At 42.8% G+C, this 20,064-nt stretch overlaps 1 protein-coding gene and 1 pseudogene across 1 annotated transcript; both read left to right on the forward strand.

Moving 5' to 3' along the window:
• Positions 1–2,571: 2,571 nt before the first annotated feature.
• LOC114636992 lies at positions 2,572–3,482 on the forward strand (annotated as a pseudogene).
• A 2,065-nt stretch (positions 3,483–5,547) lies between these two features.
• LOC114636998 (mannose-binding protein A) lies at positions 5,548–10,724 on the forward strand. The gene is made up of 5 exons (XM_028785122.1): positions 5,548–5,672; positions 6,700–6,862; positions 7,289–7,405; positions 8,922–8,996; positions 9,946–10,724. Exons 2-5 carry the CDS (start codon positions 6,709–6,711, stop codon positions 10,317–10,319), a joined length of 720 nt encoding a protein of 239 aa, XP_028640955.1. The 5' UTR covers positions 5,548–5,672; positions 6,700–6,708; the 3' UTR covers positions 10,320–10,724.
• Positions 10,725–20,064: the final 9,340 nt, after the last annotated feature.

A 20,064-nucleotide genomic window follows, 5' to 3' on the forward strand; every position in this document is an offset into this window, starting at 1 on the left:
CTCCCTCTCCGTCTCCCTCTCCCTCTCCCTCTCTCTCTCTCTTCAGCTACCTTTTCTGAGTCCATAGCACATTTAGGGTGGAGTTTTATGTAAACTTTTAAATCCCCATTTTCAGAAGCAATCTACTCATTGGCTTTATAGACTAAATGCCATTTTTCTTCTAAACCTATGGGCCTAGTGGCTTGTATCAATAATGAAAAACACAACCCTGAAAGGCATCTTCTTAACCACAGGGACTCTTCTAGGTACCTGGCATGCTTCCTCTAACAGGACTGTAGAGAGAACATGGTGTCTTGAGTAAACATGGACTGATGGCCCTTGAGAAGCTAAAACAGCAACCAGAGTCACAGGAAGTAGCCTGGGCCCACCCATTCTGTTCTGAGGAAAACAAACCTCTCAAGTTCTTTGGTAAGACAGAGTTCCAGTGAATGGATGTCAAATGTCACATCAGGGACTTAGGTCATTTGATCAGTCTCTGACTGTCAGCACTGGACACTCCTAGAAACCCAAGCTCAAGGAGCCCCAGCCTAGTCTGTTAACTGTCAAACTTCTTCTTCTCCTTCTCCTCCTCCTCCTCTTCCTCCTTCTTCTTCTTATTATTTTTTAGTTTTTTTTAGTTTTTTTATTCAGTATTTTATTTATTTACATCTCAGATGCTATCCCCTGCCCCCATTCCCCACCCCACCTCCATTAATCCCCATCCCATCCCTCCTCCTCCTTCTTTGCTTTCATACCATTTTAATTCATGCTAGTACTAAGGTCAGTTCTAGGTTGAGGAAATAGCAATACAATAGATGCAAATAGTAAAAGAACAAGCAAGACAATAAACACAGATAGTCAAAGAACACTCAGGACAATAAACAGAGTTCTGTGATCACTCCTGGATGACCAAAATATCTGAGCCTACTTCCCTGTCCTAGCCCAAAGTCATTTTCATGCCTAAAGCTTACTTCTTTGTTCTAGCTTAAGATTTAGATTCCTGCCTGTAATTACTTCTTTGTTCTTGACTAATGTCAGATTCTTGCCTGCAGTCCATTTCCTTGTCTTTGGCCTACATCAGGTTCCTGCCAGGCAGCCCTAAAATCTCTCCACATCTCCCCCCCTTTTTATTGCATAAACCAGACTGAATGACTGAAACTGAACAACGCTTTACTCATGATGACTTGGTCAGGGAAGAAATCAAGAAAGAAATTAAAAACTTTTTAGAATTTAATGAAAATGAAAATGAAGATACAACATACCAAAACTTATGGGACACAATAAAAGCAGTGCTAAGAGGAAAACTCATAGCTCTAAGTGCCTACAAAAAGAAACTGGAGAAAGCATACACTAGCAGCTTGACAACACACCTGAAAGCTCTAGAACAAAAAGAAGTAAACACATCAAAGAGGAGTAGATGGCAGGAAATAATCAAACTCAGGGCTGAAATCAACCAAGTAGAAACAAAAAGAAGTATACAAAGTATCAACAAAACCAGGAGCTGGTTCTTTGAGAAAATCAACAAGATAGATAAACCCTTAGCCAGACTAATCAGAGGGCAGAGAGACAGCTGCCAAACTTCTTTCTTCCATCTCTCACAGCATCCTTCCTCTGTGCTCAGGCCTGGGTTACTCTCTTGGGTAAAGTGAACTGTTATCTAGTTCCTGGCCAAGAAAAGTATCAACACTGCTGAACGGGCCCAGCTGTAGCTCTACAAGGGAAGCCACAAGGGCTGCTCCAAGAACATAGCGCCGAGGGTTCATTTGTACTACAGATCTTTCTCCAGCACCGGAAGGTTATCAATAACTGGGCTGGGTCCTCTTATTCCACCTGGGTGGGAACCGTTGGAGACAAAGTAAAGCTCTTTCAGTGCTGACAATCTTCAGTTCTAACAGTCAAGAAAATAGTGTATATAGACTGGCAGACCAGAGCTTTAAGACTCCAAACCCTGAAGGTAGAAGGTTATTTACTATAGCCTCTAGAAGCAAGAGACATATGGCTCTGGGCACTTAGATTGGAGGCTTATGACTCTAGCTTTAACCACCAGAGGCCCCAGCGCTTAACAGCTGTTGTTAATTCTTGGCTTCTAGCAGCATTGTGCGGCAACAGTAGGTACCGGCAAGCAGCAGCAGGTGGACCTTCTTGCATTACAGTGCTCATACAAGCTATATAGTAGCATACAGGCCTACCGTGTCAGAACCCTCAGCACCATACAGCAGCTAGTAATACAGTTCTCAGGTCTAGAGTGTGTGAGATCCTTGGCTATGAAGGCTTAGTAAGCAGTTCAGTGAAACCCTCCCAACAACCAGGGCAGACAGTTGCTCGTCTTCAGCTCTTCACAGATCTAGTTATCTCCATTGTTTCTGTGCATGCCCGATTGACAATGTTTGATACAACATCTATGAATGTTTCTTATGGAAACAAGTATCTTGGAGGTCACCTGTGAGCGGCTCTACCCGATCGCGCCGGCCTCGCGGGGGGCCCTACACACCCTGTGAGACTGGGGCTGGGGAACAGGCAAAGTCTGCTACCAGAGTTGGCGACGAGGGCACCGCTGCCAAGTGCCGGGCCTGGTTTTTGCTAATGCAAAAGATGGCGGATTGCATGGCAAACAGTGAAGCAAATACTAGACACATAAGTATTGTGGAGAACTGTTTTGAAGCAGCTAGTCAGCCTTGACCATCCCTGGATGGGTGCTTATTGGAGAAGGAGTATTGACGATTAAGCTGTGCAGAGAGAAGCCAAGAATCACTAGTATCACTGTAACACTAGCTGCTGTACGGGGCTGAGAGTCCTGACACGGTAGGCCTGTATGCTACTATATGACTTGTATGAGCACTGTAATACAAGGAGGTCCACCTGCTGCTGCTTGCTGGTACCTACTGTTGCCACGCAGTGCTGCTAGAATCCAGGAATTAACAAGCAAGGCAGTTTTTCTTATTTAATATATACGATAATATTGTTATCCAGAAGAAAAAAAATACAACAAACAACATATTATTCCCTTGGAAATTGTCACCATTGATTCCATCAAAGATGAAGGGGAATTACGGAATGGATGGCTTATTAAAACACCATCTAAGTCATTTGCAATTTATGCTGCCACAGCCAAGGAGAAGTCAGAGTGGATAAATCACATAAATGTGTCACTGATTTACTTTCCAAAAGTGGGAAGACACATAGCAATGAGCATGCTGCTGTCTGGGTTCCTGACTCTGAGGCCACTGTGTGTATGTGCTGTCAGAAAGCAAAATTCACACCAGTGAATCAGCGGCACCATTGCCGGAAATGTGGCTTTGTTGTTTGTGGTCCCTGCTCGGAAAAGAGATTTCTTCTTCCCAGCCAGTCTTCTAAGCTTGTGTGGATTTGTGACTTCTGCTATGACCTGCTTTCCTCTGGGGACAGAACCCTGTGTCAGCCAACTAGATCAGACTCTGACAGTCGTTTAAGTCTCCTTTAAATGATGCTCTGATGATGATGGTGACGTTGATAGCAGTGACTAAGGACATGCTGTGAAATATTTAATTGGGTCTGACTGCCTGAGAATCAGCTTTGGGGGACATGGAAAATTCCAGGCTCTCTCAGTTTTGCTCTAGCCATGACTGCCTGAGAAGGTCTTATGTGCCTCTCTGTATCCTATAGAAAGCAGCCCTGTGCTTTCTGCTCCTCTCTGCACTCTCACAGGGACAAACTGTTGCATATACATCTGATAGGGTCTTGGCTTTCTACTCTCCATATTTCTAGATTATTTTCTTGTAAGTTAGAAAAGATGTTTATTTCCAAGATCTTGTATTATATTTTCTCCTTGATATGGAAAAACTAAAGGCACAGAATGATGGAACAAGAATATCGGTGGTTTTCTCCCAAGCATCCTATGTAATGGTTAAGACACCAGTGAGAGAACACGGTTTGGAAATTCTTTATTCTCTTTTCTCAATACCAAGTGGCAGCAGTATCATTGAACTAAATGAAAGCCATACTTTCTTCTTTGATTGATTTAAACACACTGGCACTCTTACTGGTGGAGAATGAGTGTTTGATGGATGTAGGTAGAATATTTATTTGATAGCTACAAGGAACTAAATTTAGAGGTATCTACACTCTTATATGAATACATATTTTCCATAAAATAGTTGTGATCATATTTTTACCTCTTTTATGCACCAAATGGTAATGGTCACATATGTTTAAAATTAGCCAGTTTCCACTCTTAGAAATTTGATTTGAAATTTATCACTAGTATAGAAGTGGCATATTCACTAGCTTCTACTTTCCTAAGATATTTTTACATATAACTTTCTTTGCTTTCCAATATTTCTAGAAGGAAAAATCTGAGGAAACCCTTATTTTTTCCATATACAGTTTCACTGTGAAGCTTTGTTTGTCCTGGAACTCAGTCTGTTGACCAAGCTAGCCTTGAATTCTCGGAAATCCACCTGCCTTTGCCTCCGCAGGCACTACTACTGCCTGGCAAAAATCAAAAGTTTTAAGAAAATTCTCATAGTAGAACATAGAGTCTTACAGATCTGGAAGAGATCAGAGTTTGACTAGATTCCCTGTCTGCAAGCATTGTCAATATTTTTGTGAAATAACCTTGATTTACAACATGTGTTTTATTTTACAGAGTTTATGAAGCCCCAAACAATTTTTATTTTTGTAAAACAGTTGTATGTCTAATCTGTTCCTGAAATCATTTTGCAGTATATGGAAATAGTGTAGCAGTTGACCATCAGTCGAGATTGCTTTGAGAACTAACTGATAGTTATTCTCTTTGTGTTTGGAGGCAGCTATTAGGCAGTAGGCAAGCTCAGTGCATAGCACTGGATGTGTCGTGCATATTCTGGCTGCTGACATGCTGCTGTAACTAGGTTTTTCAAATTCGGGAAACCAGCAGGCTGAAAGGGTTTTTCCCCCCAGAGTTCTTTTCAAACCCTGCCTCCTTTTCAAATTTTAAAACCTGCATAATTCTGTTCTGGGGTATGATTCAGTAACTTGTGAATGGAAGAGTCATTGGTATCTTACTATGTGGTTACAGTGCGAATTTTACTTTCCTGTTCAGTTTTGAAAGTGTACGAACTAAACAGGTCTCCCTGTAGAAAATGTGAGAAAACCCCCCACAATAGAACACGGCTTAGGGGCTTTGTTCCTGCTTTTTGATTTGGTTGGATTACTATCAGATGGATTTTTGTTTGTTTCAAAGCAACATATACATGTAGTCATAAAAATCAGAGAAATGTTGATGGAAACTTGGAAATTCAGGAACCAAGGGAAAATGTCCTGAGATATCCTTTGCATTGTTGACCTCTATTGATTATTTTTACAATAGAAATATTTTGCAGCTTAAAAAAAAGGAAGTATCTTGACGGAGCCATGCCAAGAGCCTGTGACAACAGAGGCTCAGGGTGTCTACACCATATGGATGGAGATCTGGAAGGGGAGCACAGTGGGAGGAAGACTGTAGACTGTTAAAGCTGAGCTACTCAGCACTGAGCAGAGATCTCACCAGCAGTTCTGGACAGCTTCCCAATTATAACAGCTCCAAGGATAGTTGCTTATTAAACTGGGGTTGAAGGCCAGTCCAGCTTGTCCCAGGTCACCAGGCTAATGGGCCTGTCATTGAAGAGGAAGCTACCAGAAGCTGGACTGGAGACACAGTTTCTCTTCCACTGCTCCTTTACTTTAAAGAAACTTTAGTAAGTTGTGGTATAAATTTTGGGGTCCAGTTGTGATTTTGTGTCTTCTGCTTCCTTCTCAGGTTATTTAGATGCTGCTGTACACCAATCTGGAAGGCTAAAGTGGAGCCTGGGTCGGGTGGAGTTCTGCAGGATCCTGGAGTGAATGCTGGGGGCAAGAGGGTTGGGGGAGGGGCATCATGGAGAAGGCCTTTTCTGAGGATCTTAATGTTATATCTCTTTTAGGTGAAGGCCTTCTCAATGATCATCAATAAAACAGCTCTCTGAGATGATCTTAGCTTCTGTATATTCCTTTATTGGGGATGGGCTTGTATGCATTGGAGTAAACTGAGGGTTATATATAGTTTTGGGGAAGGGGTGAGAATATCCAGGGTGGGCAAAGGTCATTCATTGACTGAAGGCTAAGGTACTGAGATGCCTCATTAGCATGGGGAGGCATTCCAGGAATCTCAGGTGCTGGGCTACTGACGTTCCTCAGATGGGGTGCAGAATCTCTCAGGTAGAGAAGAAGAAGCCCTGCTGACAAAGGGAATCATTTTGTACTGAGCTCAGGGCAGTTTGGTAATGTCAGACCCATGTCGAAGGGGAAAAAGTGGGGGACTGAGACTCCTGTGAAGTAGAAGAGGAGCCAAGAAACAGAGATCCAGGGTTCTTTGGGTGCTAAGCAGTTTGCATTTCTGCCAGACCACTTCAAGCATGGCTGGTTTATAATGTTCAGAATTCGGAGGATCTCAGGGTGACACAAGCTAACCTTTTAGCATCATGCTCACAGGGACGGTGGACTCTGGGCCCCTTGGGAAAACAAGCCCCCTTCCTCTTGAATTTTTCTTGGCTTTAGCCATGACCCAACTTCCATTTTTATTTCAGTAGCCTTGGTTGTGAAGTACCTTCAGTAGTTCAGAGCCAGAGGGTATGATATTCCTCATATCTGCAGTTCCCAGCCAGGGGTGCAGATTGCTATAGTTAAGAACAAAAGCTATAAGCCAAGTGAGATGGAATTCATCTCATTTACTTTCTCCCCTCTCAGGTAAGGACCATGCTCCTGCTTCCATTGCTCCCTGTCCTTTTGTGTGTGTTGAGTGTGTCCTCATCAGGGTCACAAACCTGTGAGGATACCCTGAAGACTTGCTCTGTCATAGCTTGTGGCAGAGATGGGAGAGATGGACCCAAAGGGGAGAAGGGCGAACCAGGTATGGAGCACTGTACTCTGGCTTTCTATACTTTTACCTCCAGTGGGGGACTGTTCTGTCTTCAGAGATGGAGTCCAGGGACCTAGGAAGGCTTGGCTTTCATTATGACATGTTCTTTCCTTCATAACAATGCTTTCATTATGACATGTTCTTTCCTTCATAACAATCTCTCAACAACATCACTGCCTCCCAATCAACAGTGCTTAACAGCTCTCTTGAATCTCATACTTCCACACAGGGTCTGTGAGGTGGGGTTGTTTCTCAGAACAGCTATCCAGACTTGGGAGGCAGAAGAATCTTTCAACTCTGAATCACCAATAACTACCTCTGGCTCTTTCTTGTAGTCAGTGTGGATTACACGTTGATCTTCTAGAGAAAAAGAATGAATAACAGCCATTGGGACACGCTGTCTTTATCTCCCAACAGGTCAAGGGCTCAGGGGCTTGCAGGGCCCTCCAGGAAAATTGGGGCCTCCAGGAAATGTAGGAATCCCTGGATTACCAGGACCAAAAGGCCAAAAAGGGGATCGTGGAGACAATAGAGGTAAGAGAATGCCTTAGCATGACTGGCTTGAGTGGGGGTGTGGGTGTTCTAGGAAGAGAGAGCCATATGAGGAAATGCCTCTGGTTTCCATGCCTCACAAGGACATGCTCAGTGTTGTTGCCTGACTCAGTGTCATTATGTCCCCAAGAAATGCCCTCCAGGGCCATTCCCCTATCAGTTCTCCTTTGGACACTGGGTTAGCTTTTCTTCAGATGGAAGTCCAGTGTGTGATCCAGGCTATGAGGGAGGAACTGTGCCCCTCCCTCATGTCTACTGTAAGAAGGGTTGCATGAAAGTGGTCTGTTTCATCGAGCCCCTGAATAATGGAGAATACCATAGCAACTGCTTCTGAGTGAAATTGAGAAAAAAAAAAAGAATTCAAAGCATTAAAGAGTTTGCCTGGAGGTTGGGGAAGAGCCCCAGTTGGTAAAATGCTTGCTGCACAAGCATGAAGGCCTAAGTTCAATCCCGAGAACCCATATAACACAAAGCAAAATAAAAAACAAAAAACACAATATTTATGTTGGCACACATATGCAATCCTAACACCAGTGAGGCAGAGATAGACACATACTGGGGGCTTGTTAACCAAGTAGTCTAGCCTATTCTGCAAGCTCTAGATCAACGAGAAATCTTTACAAAAGATAGTGTTTACAAAAAGATAGCTCCGAAGGAATAACACCCTAGGTTGATCTCCAGCCTCTACATACACACACGCACACGCACACGCATGCATGCATGCACACACGCACGCGCACACACACACAGACCCCGTCACACACATATGCATCTACACATGAACAACACAGAGAGAATTTACCAATAGTGAGAAATGAAATAGAATCATAAAGAAAAATCACAGACTAATGAGTATTTTTTTTAGAAATTAATATAATATTATACTGTTTAAGCACTCCATTAAAACAAAGGAAGAAGAGCTACTGTAACAGGTCATTAGGATAACTAACTTACACCTGGGAAAACAGCAATGTTACTTTTCCCCGTTTGCTTCTTTAGCTCTCAGATTTTTCTGGAATAAGCTTACTTTTTAATGAACCTTATCATTTGTGTGCATAAGAATATTCATGTACACACATATTCATGTAAATGCAAGTGTATGTGTGATGGGTATACATAAGTGTGCATGATGAACGTGGAGTCCAGATGCCATAGGCAGGTATTGCTCTTAGGATAGAATCCATCTCTTTTCTTTTTTTGGAGACAAAGTCTCTCATTGGCCTGGAAGCTATGAAGTAGGCTAGGCTAGGATGGTTGGTCAGCAAGCCCCAGAGATCTACCTGTCTGTACCTCTCTGTGTCTGTCCAGCATGGGGATGACATCCCTGGCATTTATGTAGGTTCTAGGAATCAATCATGTCCCTGTGTTTACATGGCAAACTCTTTGCCTATTGCATTTTCTCCTATGAGTTTTGTTATACTCCTACCCTCCACCCCACTATTTGAGTCTCCAGGTTAAAGTCTTCTCACTAGGTACCCTCTTCCTGATGCTCTTACAGCCATTGAGGCGAAGCTGGCAAATATGGAGGCAGAGATAAGGATCCTGAAATCAAAACTGGAACTAACCAACAAGTGTAAGTTTTCCCTGAGCCCCAGGGTGTTCTTACTCCAAAGTTTCCCTGCAGATCTAGAGTTGGGGGAGAGTGGAAGAGGGCTAACAATTCTGAACACTAACTTTACCCCAGATCTCTGCAGGCATGGCTCTTTCTTATGATGTAATATCATTCAATCTCCTCAGCAACTCTGGTTGAGACAGTATTCTTATCTTGGGGTTGAGGGAGTTTGTTCAGTAGTAAAAAGAACCTGCAACACAAGCTTTATGACTTAAAATCAATCCCCAGAACCTACAGTGGAAGAAGAAAATCAACCCCAAGTGCTGTCCTCTGACCTACACAGGCACACTGTGCCATGTATGTAGACACATACAGACAGACTCTCTCTCTCTCTCTCTCTCTCTCTCTCTCTCTCTCTCTCTCTCTCTCCCTCCCTCCCTCCCTCCCTCCCCCCTCTTTCTCTCCTTTCCTCTCTCTCTTTCTCTCTTTCTCTTTTAAAAAGATATCATACTTCTTACTAATGAGGAAAAGGAAATCAAGAAGTATAATAACTCATTCTACATTCATACAGCTTGTAGACAGTAGCAAGAAAGGGGCTGAGTGGAAGTCTGTTTTGTCCAACATCTTTGTTGTCTGCTTCCTACTCACTGTTCTTAGGTGACTATTGGTACCCTTCTCTTATTCTGGTACCTAAATGGGGCAGGGAGGGCCACCAGTGCCACCCCATGTTTACCTGTTTTTTGACTCATGTTGATGTCAATGGGCTATTCCAGAAGGCTTCAGCTGATTTCATGAAGCTGTGGATTTCTTTGTGCTACTGCTGTTCTGAGTCATACCCTTTTCCTAGGTTCTGGTCTAGTGTGTTTGTACCTGAAACTACTATTTAGAGTCCCGAATTTCCAGAGGACTTTTTCAACTAAGGTCCTAACTGGGCAACACACTGAGAGAGCCTCATCTACTCTGATTTCAGTGCATGCCTTCTCAATGGGCAAAAAGTCTGGGAAGAAGTTCTTTGTGACTAACCATGAAAAGATGCCCTTTCCCAAAGTGAAGGCTCTGTGCACAGAGCTCCAAGGCACTGTGGCTATCCCCAGGAATGCTGAGGAGAACAAGGCCATCCAAGAAGTAGCCAGAGGCGTCGCCTTCCTAGGCATCACGGATGAGGTGACTGAAGGTCAATTCATGTATGTGACAGGGGGGAGGCTCACCTACAGCAACTGGAAAAAGGATGAGCCCAATAACCATGGCTCTGGGGAACACTGTGTCACTATATTAGATAATGGTTTGTGGAATGACATTTCCTGCCAAGCTTCCTTTGTGGCTGTCTGTGAATTCCCAGCCTGAGGACACTAGTGCCTCTGTCTTTTCCTTGGCTCCTCTCTGAACTCTCAGTTGTTTCCAAAGAAAATTCAGTACTGATTTCTCAAGCCTAATTTTCAGTGATTCTTTTGAGGGGAGAGGATAGATTTGGTTGAGGCATGAGGACACGAAGGGAAGCTGACCATCAGGTACCAGGGTCTATATGAGCACGGAGCAAAGGTCACATCCATTTTGCTAGGAACACAGCAAGGAGTCAACTATGGAAAACCTACAATAAATATCTCCCCCTAAAGGATCAAAGGTGGGCCATACCTGTGCCAGGGTGGCAGCTGATCTCAGCCATAAAAGCATTCAATTCCTCATCTCCATGAACTGTCACTAAGTGGTGTCAAATTCACCTGTTTAAAGCCATCCTCAGTTTACAAAGTGTTCTTGGCTCTTGTGTGTTCCTTTACAGGGATTTATATCTGGTGGAGAATGGAAGAGCGCTAACATTTCTGGACACTTGCTATACCCCAGGCATAGGTGAGCTAGGTCCCCTCTGTGACAGAGCTGATGTTTGTAGAGTCCATGTGCTGCCCCAGGGGCCCTCTGTCTACCTGACCATAGCAAAGGGCAGTATTCTTTGTGAGTGACCACACTCAGTCCTAAGAAACCCCTGCCAAGTAGTTGTGTCCTTCCTATACTCACTCTGCATCCCAAGAGTGGAATTCGGCCTTTTCTTCCTGCACTGATATATGGGGTTGATATATTGATATACTGTGTTCCAACAACATAGAAAGAGGCAGATGGTAATCCAAGGGGAGTCCATCTCACAATGTCAGTCCCCACTGTCCAGCATCTCTTCCTTCCACTGAAACATCTTCTCATTATGGATGAGTGAGCCCATTATCACTTCATAGAGAGGAAAAGTCCTATAGTTAGCTTTTCCCCCTAAGGGTTAAATGATACCACCACAGTGGCCAGCACTGGACCTCCCTCCTGCACAGCTCTTCTTCTCTCTTAGTCCAAGGTTTCGATCTATCGATTGTGACCACGGGATTTTTGTTTTCCACTTATCTGAGGGTAATTTGAGCTGAGATTTAATAGCACAATGAGCCAGAAGAAGGTGAATTCTGGCCCCAGCTGCTTGCTGTTCACAAGAGAGATTGGAAAACATTTCCTGAAGGAGCTAACAGTCATTCTCACTCACTGTGGAGGCTTTGTTCACTTCCATTTGTAGTTTACTTCTCCTGAACTGCCAGGAAAAGCACTCTGCAGTCATTTCATGGTTGATGGATGTTTGTTCAGTGGATACAGCAAACATTTACAAATGGATGGATACATTGGCTACTGAGCAGTCAAGATCAGGCTGTGTGCTGCTTCTACAAAACTTTCCCAGCAGGTTTGAGAACTAGGCTGGGACCTTCAGAAGGCATCAGGGGGAAGGACCATGTACCTTGGTTTCTAGCACACCTATACTGTCACATTATTGAATGTTCTTCAGACAACACACACTTCTGATATAGAATAGAATTATTCACTGCTTCATTTTGAATCCAGATGCTTAAACACGGGCACTGGGGATGGCTTATGATATAGAGCACCTACACAGGATAAATTAGAATCATAAATGTAGATTATCCAGGAAATGAGGTCTTGGGGTTTAAATTATGTCTATGAGTGTTTCCTTTGGTAGACATGCAGGACATAGCTACTGGGGTCATAGTTTGTTTCATGTGACAAAGGGAAAACTCATATTCAAAGACCGAAAAACTCATGATCCAGGTTCCAGCCTGAATTCTGCATCCTACAATGGGAGGGCCTGCTCATCAGGGCAGTCTTTCTCTGGACTCAGACATCTCTGCTGTTGATACTGACATCTGGGTTCTTGCCAGAGGTAGGAACTTAGGGTTCTAGCTGAAGGCTTGTTACTCACACTAGATAACTTCCTTCATGGGTCCAGGCAGCGTCCTTTCTCTGTGGCTGTCAGAGGTCAATCAGATCAAAGGGCCAGCCCATGGTCTTGACCCTTGGGCATGGTTTCACTGTAGAGCCTCTGCCCTAAGGCTGTTTGCTCACTGTTATGTAAGAGATCTGTACTTTGGTAATTGTCAGGAATTTGGGGTTTTTCCACACACATATTAGCCAGGAAAGGATCAGTTGTCATCTGAGGCCCAGGCTAGAGATGCCAGGAAGTGGGTTTTAAAAAGCCACGTTCCCATGATAATCCTAAGTAGCTGATGGGTTGCTGAAAAAAAATTAGAGGTGCTCCTGACAAGAGACCAGCTGGGAAGCAATGACCTGTGTAGATAGAAGGTCCCCATGTATGAAACAGTCTGCTCTTGGCAGATATAACTGCCACCTTCAAAAGCAGTATAATTCTGGTAGGCATTTACAAAGTCAACACAAGCCTTAGGCTAGGTTAGCCACTGGCAGCATGTGGTCTAGCCTGGCTTGTCCTGGTAGTCCATGAGCGTGTGTATTCTATGTATCTCTTTAGAGCAGGGCTAGCAGAATTGACTAGAATCATGACATAGTCTAAAATCTCTGGTACTGTTAAATTTTTCTTAAAAGCTCCTGCCATTGTGAGGTTATCAGGTGATCTAGATGTTTGGCAAGGTTTTTAGAAATCATTGTTCCAAGAAATAACAATCACCTTTGTGACTTGTGTACATCTTTATCCATGCCAGAGGCAGGCTTTCTTCATTTTCTGGAGGCCTTTCATAATGTAAAGGGATTCTGCTTTATGTATAGTGTCTGTCCATTAACACTGTTTCCCAACTACTCCCTACATATAACCTGTTTCTAGTCTAAACCCATCTGAAGCATCATAAGGTCTTGCCACATCCTATGTCTTTAGAGAATAATAGAGCTAGGACTGAAAGGCCCCAAGGAGTTACCAGAACATGGGAGGTGCTGGGTTCATGAGGTCTCGTGAAGGTACTTGTGTGACCAGAGCTCAGGCTGTTGTACATATTTTTGTACACACATGTATGTCAAGTGTCTGTATGGCAATCAACAGATCCAAAGCCTGAAACCTCCTGCACCCTGTTGGCAGCAACTCATGCTAGCCTTCTCCTGTCTATGTGAATGTCTCTGTCTCCTCTTATGAATATTTCAGAGGCTCTAGGCAGAGTATGCATACTGGTCACGTACAAACTGTCCATAAACAGCCCTTGATGTGTTGAGGAGGCTGTGGAATCAGCAGTGACTGTTCAGGCACTGGTATAATCTTCAGTAAACTTTAGATCTTGCCAAAATTGTCTTCATCCAACTCATCTGACCAGTGAATCTAAGTTGGCCCCAAATCCAGCCATAAATCATTTTTCTCTTGTTTTTATTTTCCTCTCAGCAACTGTAGGTATTTGATAGTAGTTTGGTCAAATATATATTTGACAATGTCATTAGAAGTAAGGACTGATCCCAGACTGTCTGGATTTAAATTCTAATTCCACCACGATGCAGCTGATTGGGAGGTTGCATGCAGTCTCTACTCCTGTGCTCTTTTTGGTAAAACTGGAATAACAATTGTGCCTACGTCAGAAGGTTGTCACCAAGGACAGATAAGCTCTTATCAGTAAAGCCATTACAACAACCTTTACTTGGAAACAATGCCACACTAGCAGTAACTGTGCCTTAGTGAGTTTTCCAAACCTACATCACTCACCTCAACAGATCCAGCATCTAGAAATGGGTGGGAATCATTTATAAGCTCAATTGATGGCTGGCACACACATTCATGAATGACTTCATGAGTGAATCTGACTCAATCCCCAGGATATGAGATTCAACTCATCCCCAGAGATTGACCTGGGGCCCGGCTGGAGTTCAGAAAAGTAGTGGATTCATTTTGGAAGATGGGTATGAGCATAGTCTACTTTCTCATGCAGCCCTAGACCTGTCAGAAGTGGCCTTGTGCTGCCCTCTGCTGGTTGTTATGAAGGCGGGGCCAGCATGCCTTGAGAGTCTCACAAGCAGTGGGGTCCAGAAGAGCCTCAGGCTCCCATAAACCCACTGTTTACAACTTGGGTTGGTCCTGTTGCTTTGTCTCCACAGCCCTTATTGCTGCATCCACTTGGATCTTGGTACAACTTCCAAGCCACATGAAGATGCCTGCTCCTACTGACTATGTATCATCTGCGTGCCAAGGTTCTGCAGCAATACCCTATTCCTTACATCAGTGTCTGGTCCATTTCAAATCTAGACTGTGAGCTCTTTATAGAAGGACTTCCATGCCATTCAGCCTTCTTCCCTTCCCACACAGTTATGTCCAGAGTGACTTCATGTTCCCTCAAAACAGGATGTCATTGCTGATGAATGGCTTTCTGGGTCAAACAGACTTCCATTTTCCTTTGTTGGCAGCAGCAGGGGAAAATTGGGGATTCTCTCAGAAGTAGGTTCTGTTTGAAGACACAAAAACAAATCATTCAATTGCAATGTTTACAGTGACCTCAAAGAATCTCAAACGTGAAGGGATGCTTCACTGGGGTACTGTAACTAAGGACACTATGCAGCCTGTTGGGGACCCATGAGACAGAGGGTTAGTGTACAGTGGGATAGTGGATACATCTTCCATAACTCATAAGAGGAAGGTATTGTTGTGCCATATAATATTGTAATAATTACCTAAGGATCCCAGGTGGTAGAGGGGAAAAGAACTCATTGATCAATCCTACCCAGGGTTCTGAAATGTCCAGCTATTCCTGTAGGAATCTATGGTTTCCATCATCATAAAAGTACTTGCAGAGTCAAGTGCCACATATTTCAGAAGGCACAGTAGGAAGATCATGTAGAGATCACTGTGGCCACCTTGCTAATCCATCTCATGTATGACACTGGCTGTCAATAACTCCTAAGGCAGGAATTAGAAAAGGGTGGAACATCCTGGTAGCTCTCTGAGGTGAGATATCTTGTGTTATGGGCTGAGTATTGTTTGTCCTCTAAAGGTTCATATCCTGGAAAGCTGTTATCCAGTAATAGCAATGAGGAATGGTGGAATCTTTAAGAGCTAGGTCCTACCAGGGGTAATAAACTGATAGGAATATGGCCTCAGACAGGATTAAATCCCATATCACAGGAATGAGTGAAATATCCTAGGACTGGATTAGATAGTATGAGAGTGTGTTGTCACAAATCAAGGCCATCTACGTGTTTGGCCATCCTCTTTTGCATGTGCCCCTTGTCACTGACACACGCTGCCACATGAGGCTGTTCAGTATGTTATGGGGAAGCATGTGAACTATAACACTTGCACACTCCTCATATTTAAGCCTTTTTTAAAAAGCTATTTTTGTGTTCTAATACTTAGATCAAATACAAGAATCAGATCATCATCTGTCCAATGGATAACATGGGTAAATGATTTAAGTTAAAATTAAATGTTTCATAATTTGAAAAAAGAATAAACGGTATGTATTTCAGCTTTGATAAGAAAACAGGAGAGTCCTGAGATGGAGTCAGACTTTGTTTGGTGCCGGTTAGTGAATTAGCTTTGTCTGTCACGGACAAGATGAAGATGGGCCATACATGTGCTCATGGTTGCCCTTCTCTATGTAGACAGAGGGATCTAATAAAGGAACCACCTTAGGCTTCATTAGTGATCCCAAGGAAGATACTTTCTAGGACCTCTTAAGGAATCATGGTCCTTCTACCAGTTAGGTTGCCCAAAATGTCTGGGGAGCTGAGCACGCCTCTCATGTTTGTTTGGTGGCTCCTGACCAAAGTTACATGTTTAGTTCACATAGGGAAAACACAGCTCATATCAGGGAGCTATAAAACACCCAGAGCTTCTGGGAAAGGTGGAGAATGTGAACCCAGGACAGAGGACAAAAGCAAAATACTGTGGGGGTGGAGGCCAACTGGGATCCATCCTTGCCTCTTTCAGTTCTGGCAGTGTCTGTACGATATCTGTGCTTATAGACATCTTTCTTGCTGCTAATTCAAATGCTACCTGACTTTAAAGGCTTTGACTTCTAATTTTCAACTTTATGACAGTGTAAAAATCATATTTGAGATGTTGACTTTCCCAGGACAGAAATATTCGCGTGTGTTTCTCTCTCAAGATGCTGGCAAGCAGCAGAGAGATGTAGTTGTCGATGGACTCCTGAGACAATGAGTGGGATCAGCATATTTTGGGGTATTGTGTTCTCACATCTCATTACAAAATACACACATGATTGTGCATATGTGACAGTCACTATTTTATTAAAAACTAAGTTTTATGTTAGACAATGTTGACCAGCTATAGGCTTATGTAAGAGCTCTTATACTCAAGGCAAGCTAGGCTAAGCCTTAATGTTCTAGAGGCTAGGTGTATTAAATAAATCAATCTTCAATTTATAATATTTTTAACTTACAGTGAGTCTATGAGGGCACAATTTCATTGTAAATTAACAGGCATTTTTGTATCTTGGTGAATTTTTAAAATAGATTTATCAGGATGTAGTCTTTCAAACAAAATTTTTAAAAGTCTGACCTCAGCCAGGCATGGTTGTCCAGGTCTTTAATCCCAGCAACTCAGGAAGCAGAGGCAGCTAGATTTCTTGAATTTGAGGCCAGCCTGGTCTTCAGAGCATGTTCCAGGACAGCCAGGGCTATGTACAGAAACCCTGTCTCAGAAAAATTCTGACCTCTTAGCTAATTTATTGTTTCTATTGTTTTTGTTGTTGCTGTTGGTTTTATATTTAATTAACTTTAGTATTTCTTTTTGGTATTTCAAAATTCTGTTTCTGTTTTTTATTTTTACTTTTGGGAGATTTATCATTACTGTTCATTCAGTTTCCCTTTTTGATACAAGAAATGTTTATAGATCTGAGCTCGCACATTCTAGGATTCCAGGTATACTCTATTATGTCTCATAATAGTGCTCATCTTTCTAAAACAAAGTTTAAACTTGGTGTAGTGACACATCTGCCTGTAGCCACAGCACTTGGGAGGTGGAAGCAGGATTAGATACTCATCATCTTGTGTAGTTGAGAACAGAAGGTGTCAAATCCCCTGGAAATTGAGTTATAGTCAGTGCTGGGAATAGAACCTGGGTCCTCTGGAAGAGCAGCCAGTGCTCTTAACAACTGATCCAGCTCTCCGTCCTCAACACTCTTATTTTAATTGTATGTTGTGTTGCATTCTTCATCAGTTTTATTATTATTAAATTTTCACTTTGAGTCTCCCTCTCTAACAATGTTTTTAGATAGCCGTTTCTCTTCCAAGAATATTTGATACAATACTCATATCTTCTGGTTTTTCCTTTAATTTTTAAATCAATAAATGAATTACCTTTCTTTCATTGTTTCTTTGTTCCAAGTCCTATCAAATTACACAATTTTGCTCTCCCCCCCCCCCCCGCCTTGGCTAGTGGCTTTTCTTTCTTAGGAACCTTGGAATCATTTCAGGAGACCTTTCCACTTTTAATCACTTTTTCTGCATGGTGAAGATTTCATGGAAAATGCAGTGAGTTTCTAGATCCTTCAGAGAATTCACAAAGCCCTCTCTTCTCCATACTGCTCTTTTAGCTACTTCTTCTCCAGCTAGAGTGTCAGGCTTACTCAAAACCTGCCACCTGATTTCCCCTCCTCCCACCCTGACTCATGTCCCAACCATTGCTCTAGTCATAGAAGGATCTGCTTTCCTGAAGTTTCCTGCTCACATTTCAGCCCTGACCTAACCCCTGGCACTTATAGTTAAAGTGTTAAGAGAAATAAATAGGCAGAAGAATGAGCAGTGAGGTCACTTCACTCTTACTTCAGATCAAAGGGACAGCTGACGTCTCAAAAAGACTTTATTGAGCACTTACAAGCAAGCAGAGACTAAGAGTCTTGTTCTCTTAGCTCCCTTGATAATTCATTCCTTTTGCTCTTCTTACTAAACAAATATAGAAGGGACCACTTCTCTCAGGCATGTCCCTTTGTGACACAAATGTGGCTCAACAAAACAGGGTGACAGAGTTTACAGACTCCCAAGTAAATGTAGATCAAGTATGTTAATATTTGAAAATGTCTTCTTATGGACTCCAATTCTGACTCATCTCCACCAATCTTTTCCTAATCACCATGGTCACAAAGAGGGACATGATAGAAATGGGCACAGATCCTTTTCTGATCACCTGGAAGTAACATATGCCAGAGGGATGCCTATCTCCTTAGAGAAACCCCCCCCCCCAAAATCTATCACTAGTGTCTATACAGAAGCCATGCTGTCACAGATGAGGCCATATGCCAGTGAAAGGTCTTGATCTCTGAGCAGCACAAGAAGATGGCTCTCTCTGTGGTCCTGGCTAAGAGCTCTTAGATCATTGTCCATTCATTCGAAATCTACTGCCCAGCACTTCTACTGCGTCCTGCTGTAATTCAGTCCTAGAGATGACTTCTCTGCATCCTTAGGGATCTCAGAGCACAGGACTAGCCATTTCGTCTTTGTTTCCAGCCCTATATAAATATGTGGTGTTTTAAACTTTAAAATGTGAACTTCTGAATTATTCATGTCACTCTTCTTTTTAATCCGGCTGTGTATACAGAACTCAAATAATCCTCTTGATATGTTCCCTGTGTTTGGAGCAAACCAAGCTCTCATGGCCTGTGGTGCTGGCAACTTTGAAAGTTCCTTTGAAAGCGGTTACAGTCTCAACATCCCAGACCTTCAACATGATAGGAGATTGTTCATAGAGGTCTGTGCTCTTTCCTTCACGTTGTTAAGAAACAGGCTGGGGATGGCTGCAGATATGGCTTAGTGGTTAAGAACTCTGACTGCTCTTCCAGAGGACCTCAGGTTTTAATTCCCAGCACATACATGGCAACTCAAAACCATTCTGTACCTCCAGTTCTAGGAAATTTGACACCATTTTCTGGCTTCTGCTGGAACCAGGCATGTATGTGATGCAGAGACGTACATGCAGGCAAAACATTCATATACACGAAAAATAAAATTAAATTTATAAACAGAGATTTGGTGTTGTTATTGGAAATAACAATGGTTTCTTTGAAAGGATTTCCCAAGAATGTCATGACACTAAGGGAATCTCAGTGGCAATATTGTGCTGTGTGGTCATATCCCCAAAACTTTGCTACTATAACCAAGGTAGACATCTGAGATGAACAGACTTATCCCCACCAGAGTTTTTGGCTGGAAGCAGGCATGTGATTCTTACCTTTATGCTCTGTCTGAGTCTGTTTTCTGCCCTTAGATAGTCTAGAGCAGTGCTCTCAACCTTCCTAATAGTTCCACCATTTAATACAGCTCCTCATATGGTAGTGACTCCCAACGATAAAACTATTTTGTTGATACTTCATAATTGTAATTTTGTTACTGTTATGACTTGTAATGTAAATATTTGGTATGTAACCTCCAAAGGGGTTGTGACATACAGGCTGAGAGCTTCTGCTCTAGCTGCAGGACATAAGAGGGTTTGAGCAAGAAAGACTTGGCTGTGTGAAGGGTCCGAGGATACAGCCTGATCCTGCCTATACCCCAGTTCTTCTTAAGCACACGTTTGCCCATCTATTTATAGAAAAGGGTTCTCTTTAGTTTGAAAAAAATCCAGTTGCTTCCTGCTCCTGACTATAAAAGGTGCCTCGCTAACCTCCCTCCACAGGTGTGCCCGGGTGAGGCCTCTGCACCAAGAATTATTTGTCCTTTATTGTGCAACTGACTTATTTTTTTAGGAGGTGCCAAGAGTTTTCTTTCCCAGTAACAAGGAAAAGAACCCACTTTAGTTGGTCATTGCCTTCACTTTGTCTAACTGTGTGAGGCTTGTCTCGTAAAACATGGTGTCTTATTTATGAGTCATCCTGAG

This window comes from Grammomys surdaster, unplaced genomic scaffold, assembly GCF_004785775.1.
Source record: "Grammomys surdaster isolate TR1022 unplaced genomic scaffold, NIH_TR_1.0 125114, whole genome shotgun sequence".
Classification (NCBI taxonomy): domain Eukaryota; kingdom Metazoa; phylum Chordata; class Mammalia; order Rodentia; family Muridae; genus Grammomys; species Grammomys surdaster.

Coding starts and splice junctions, on each gene's coding strand:
- LOC114636998 (XM_028785122.1), top strand. CDS start 6,709: ATGCTCCTGCTTCCATTGCTCCCTGTCCTTTTGTGTGTGTTGAGTGTG. Junction 6,863..7,288: donor AGGGGAGAAGGGCGAACCAG/GTATGGAGCACT, acceptor ATCTCCCAACAG/GTCAAGGGCTCAGGGGCTTG. Junction 8,997..9,945: donor ACTGGAACTAACCAACAAGT/GTAAGTTTTCCC, acceptor CTCTGATTTCAG/TGCATGCCTTCTCAATGGGC.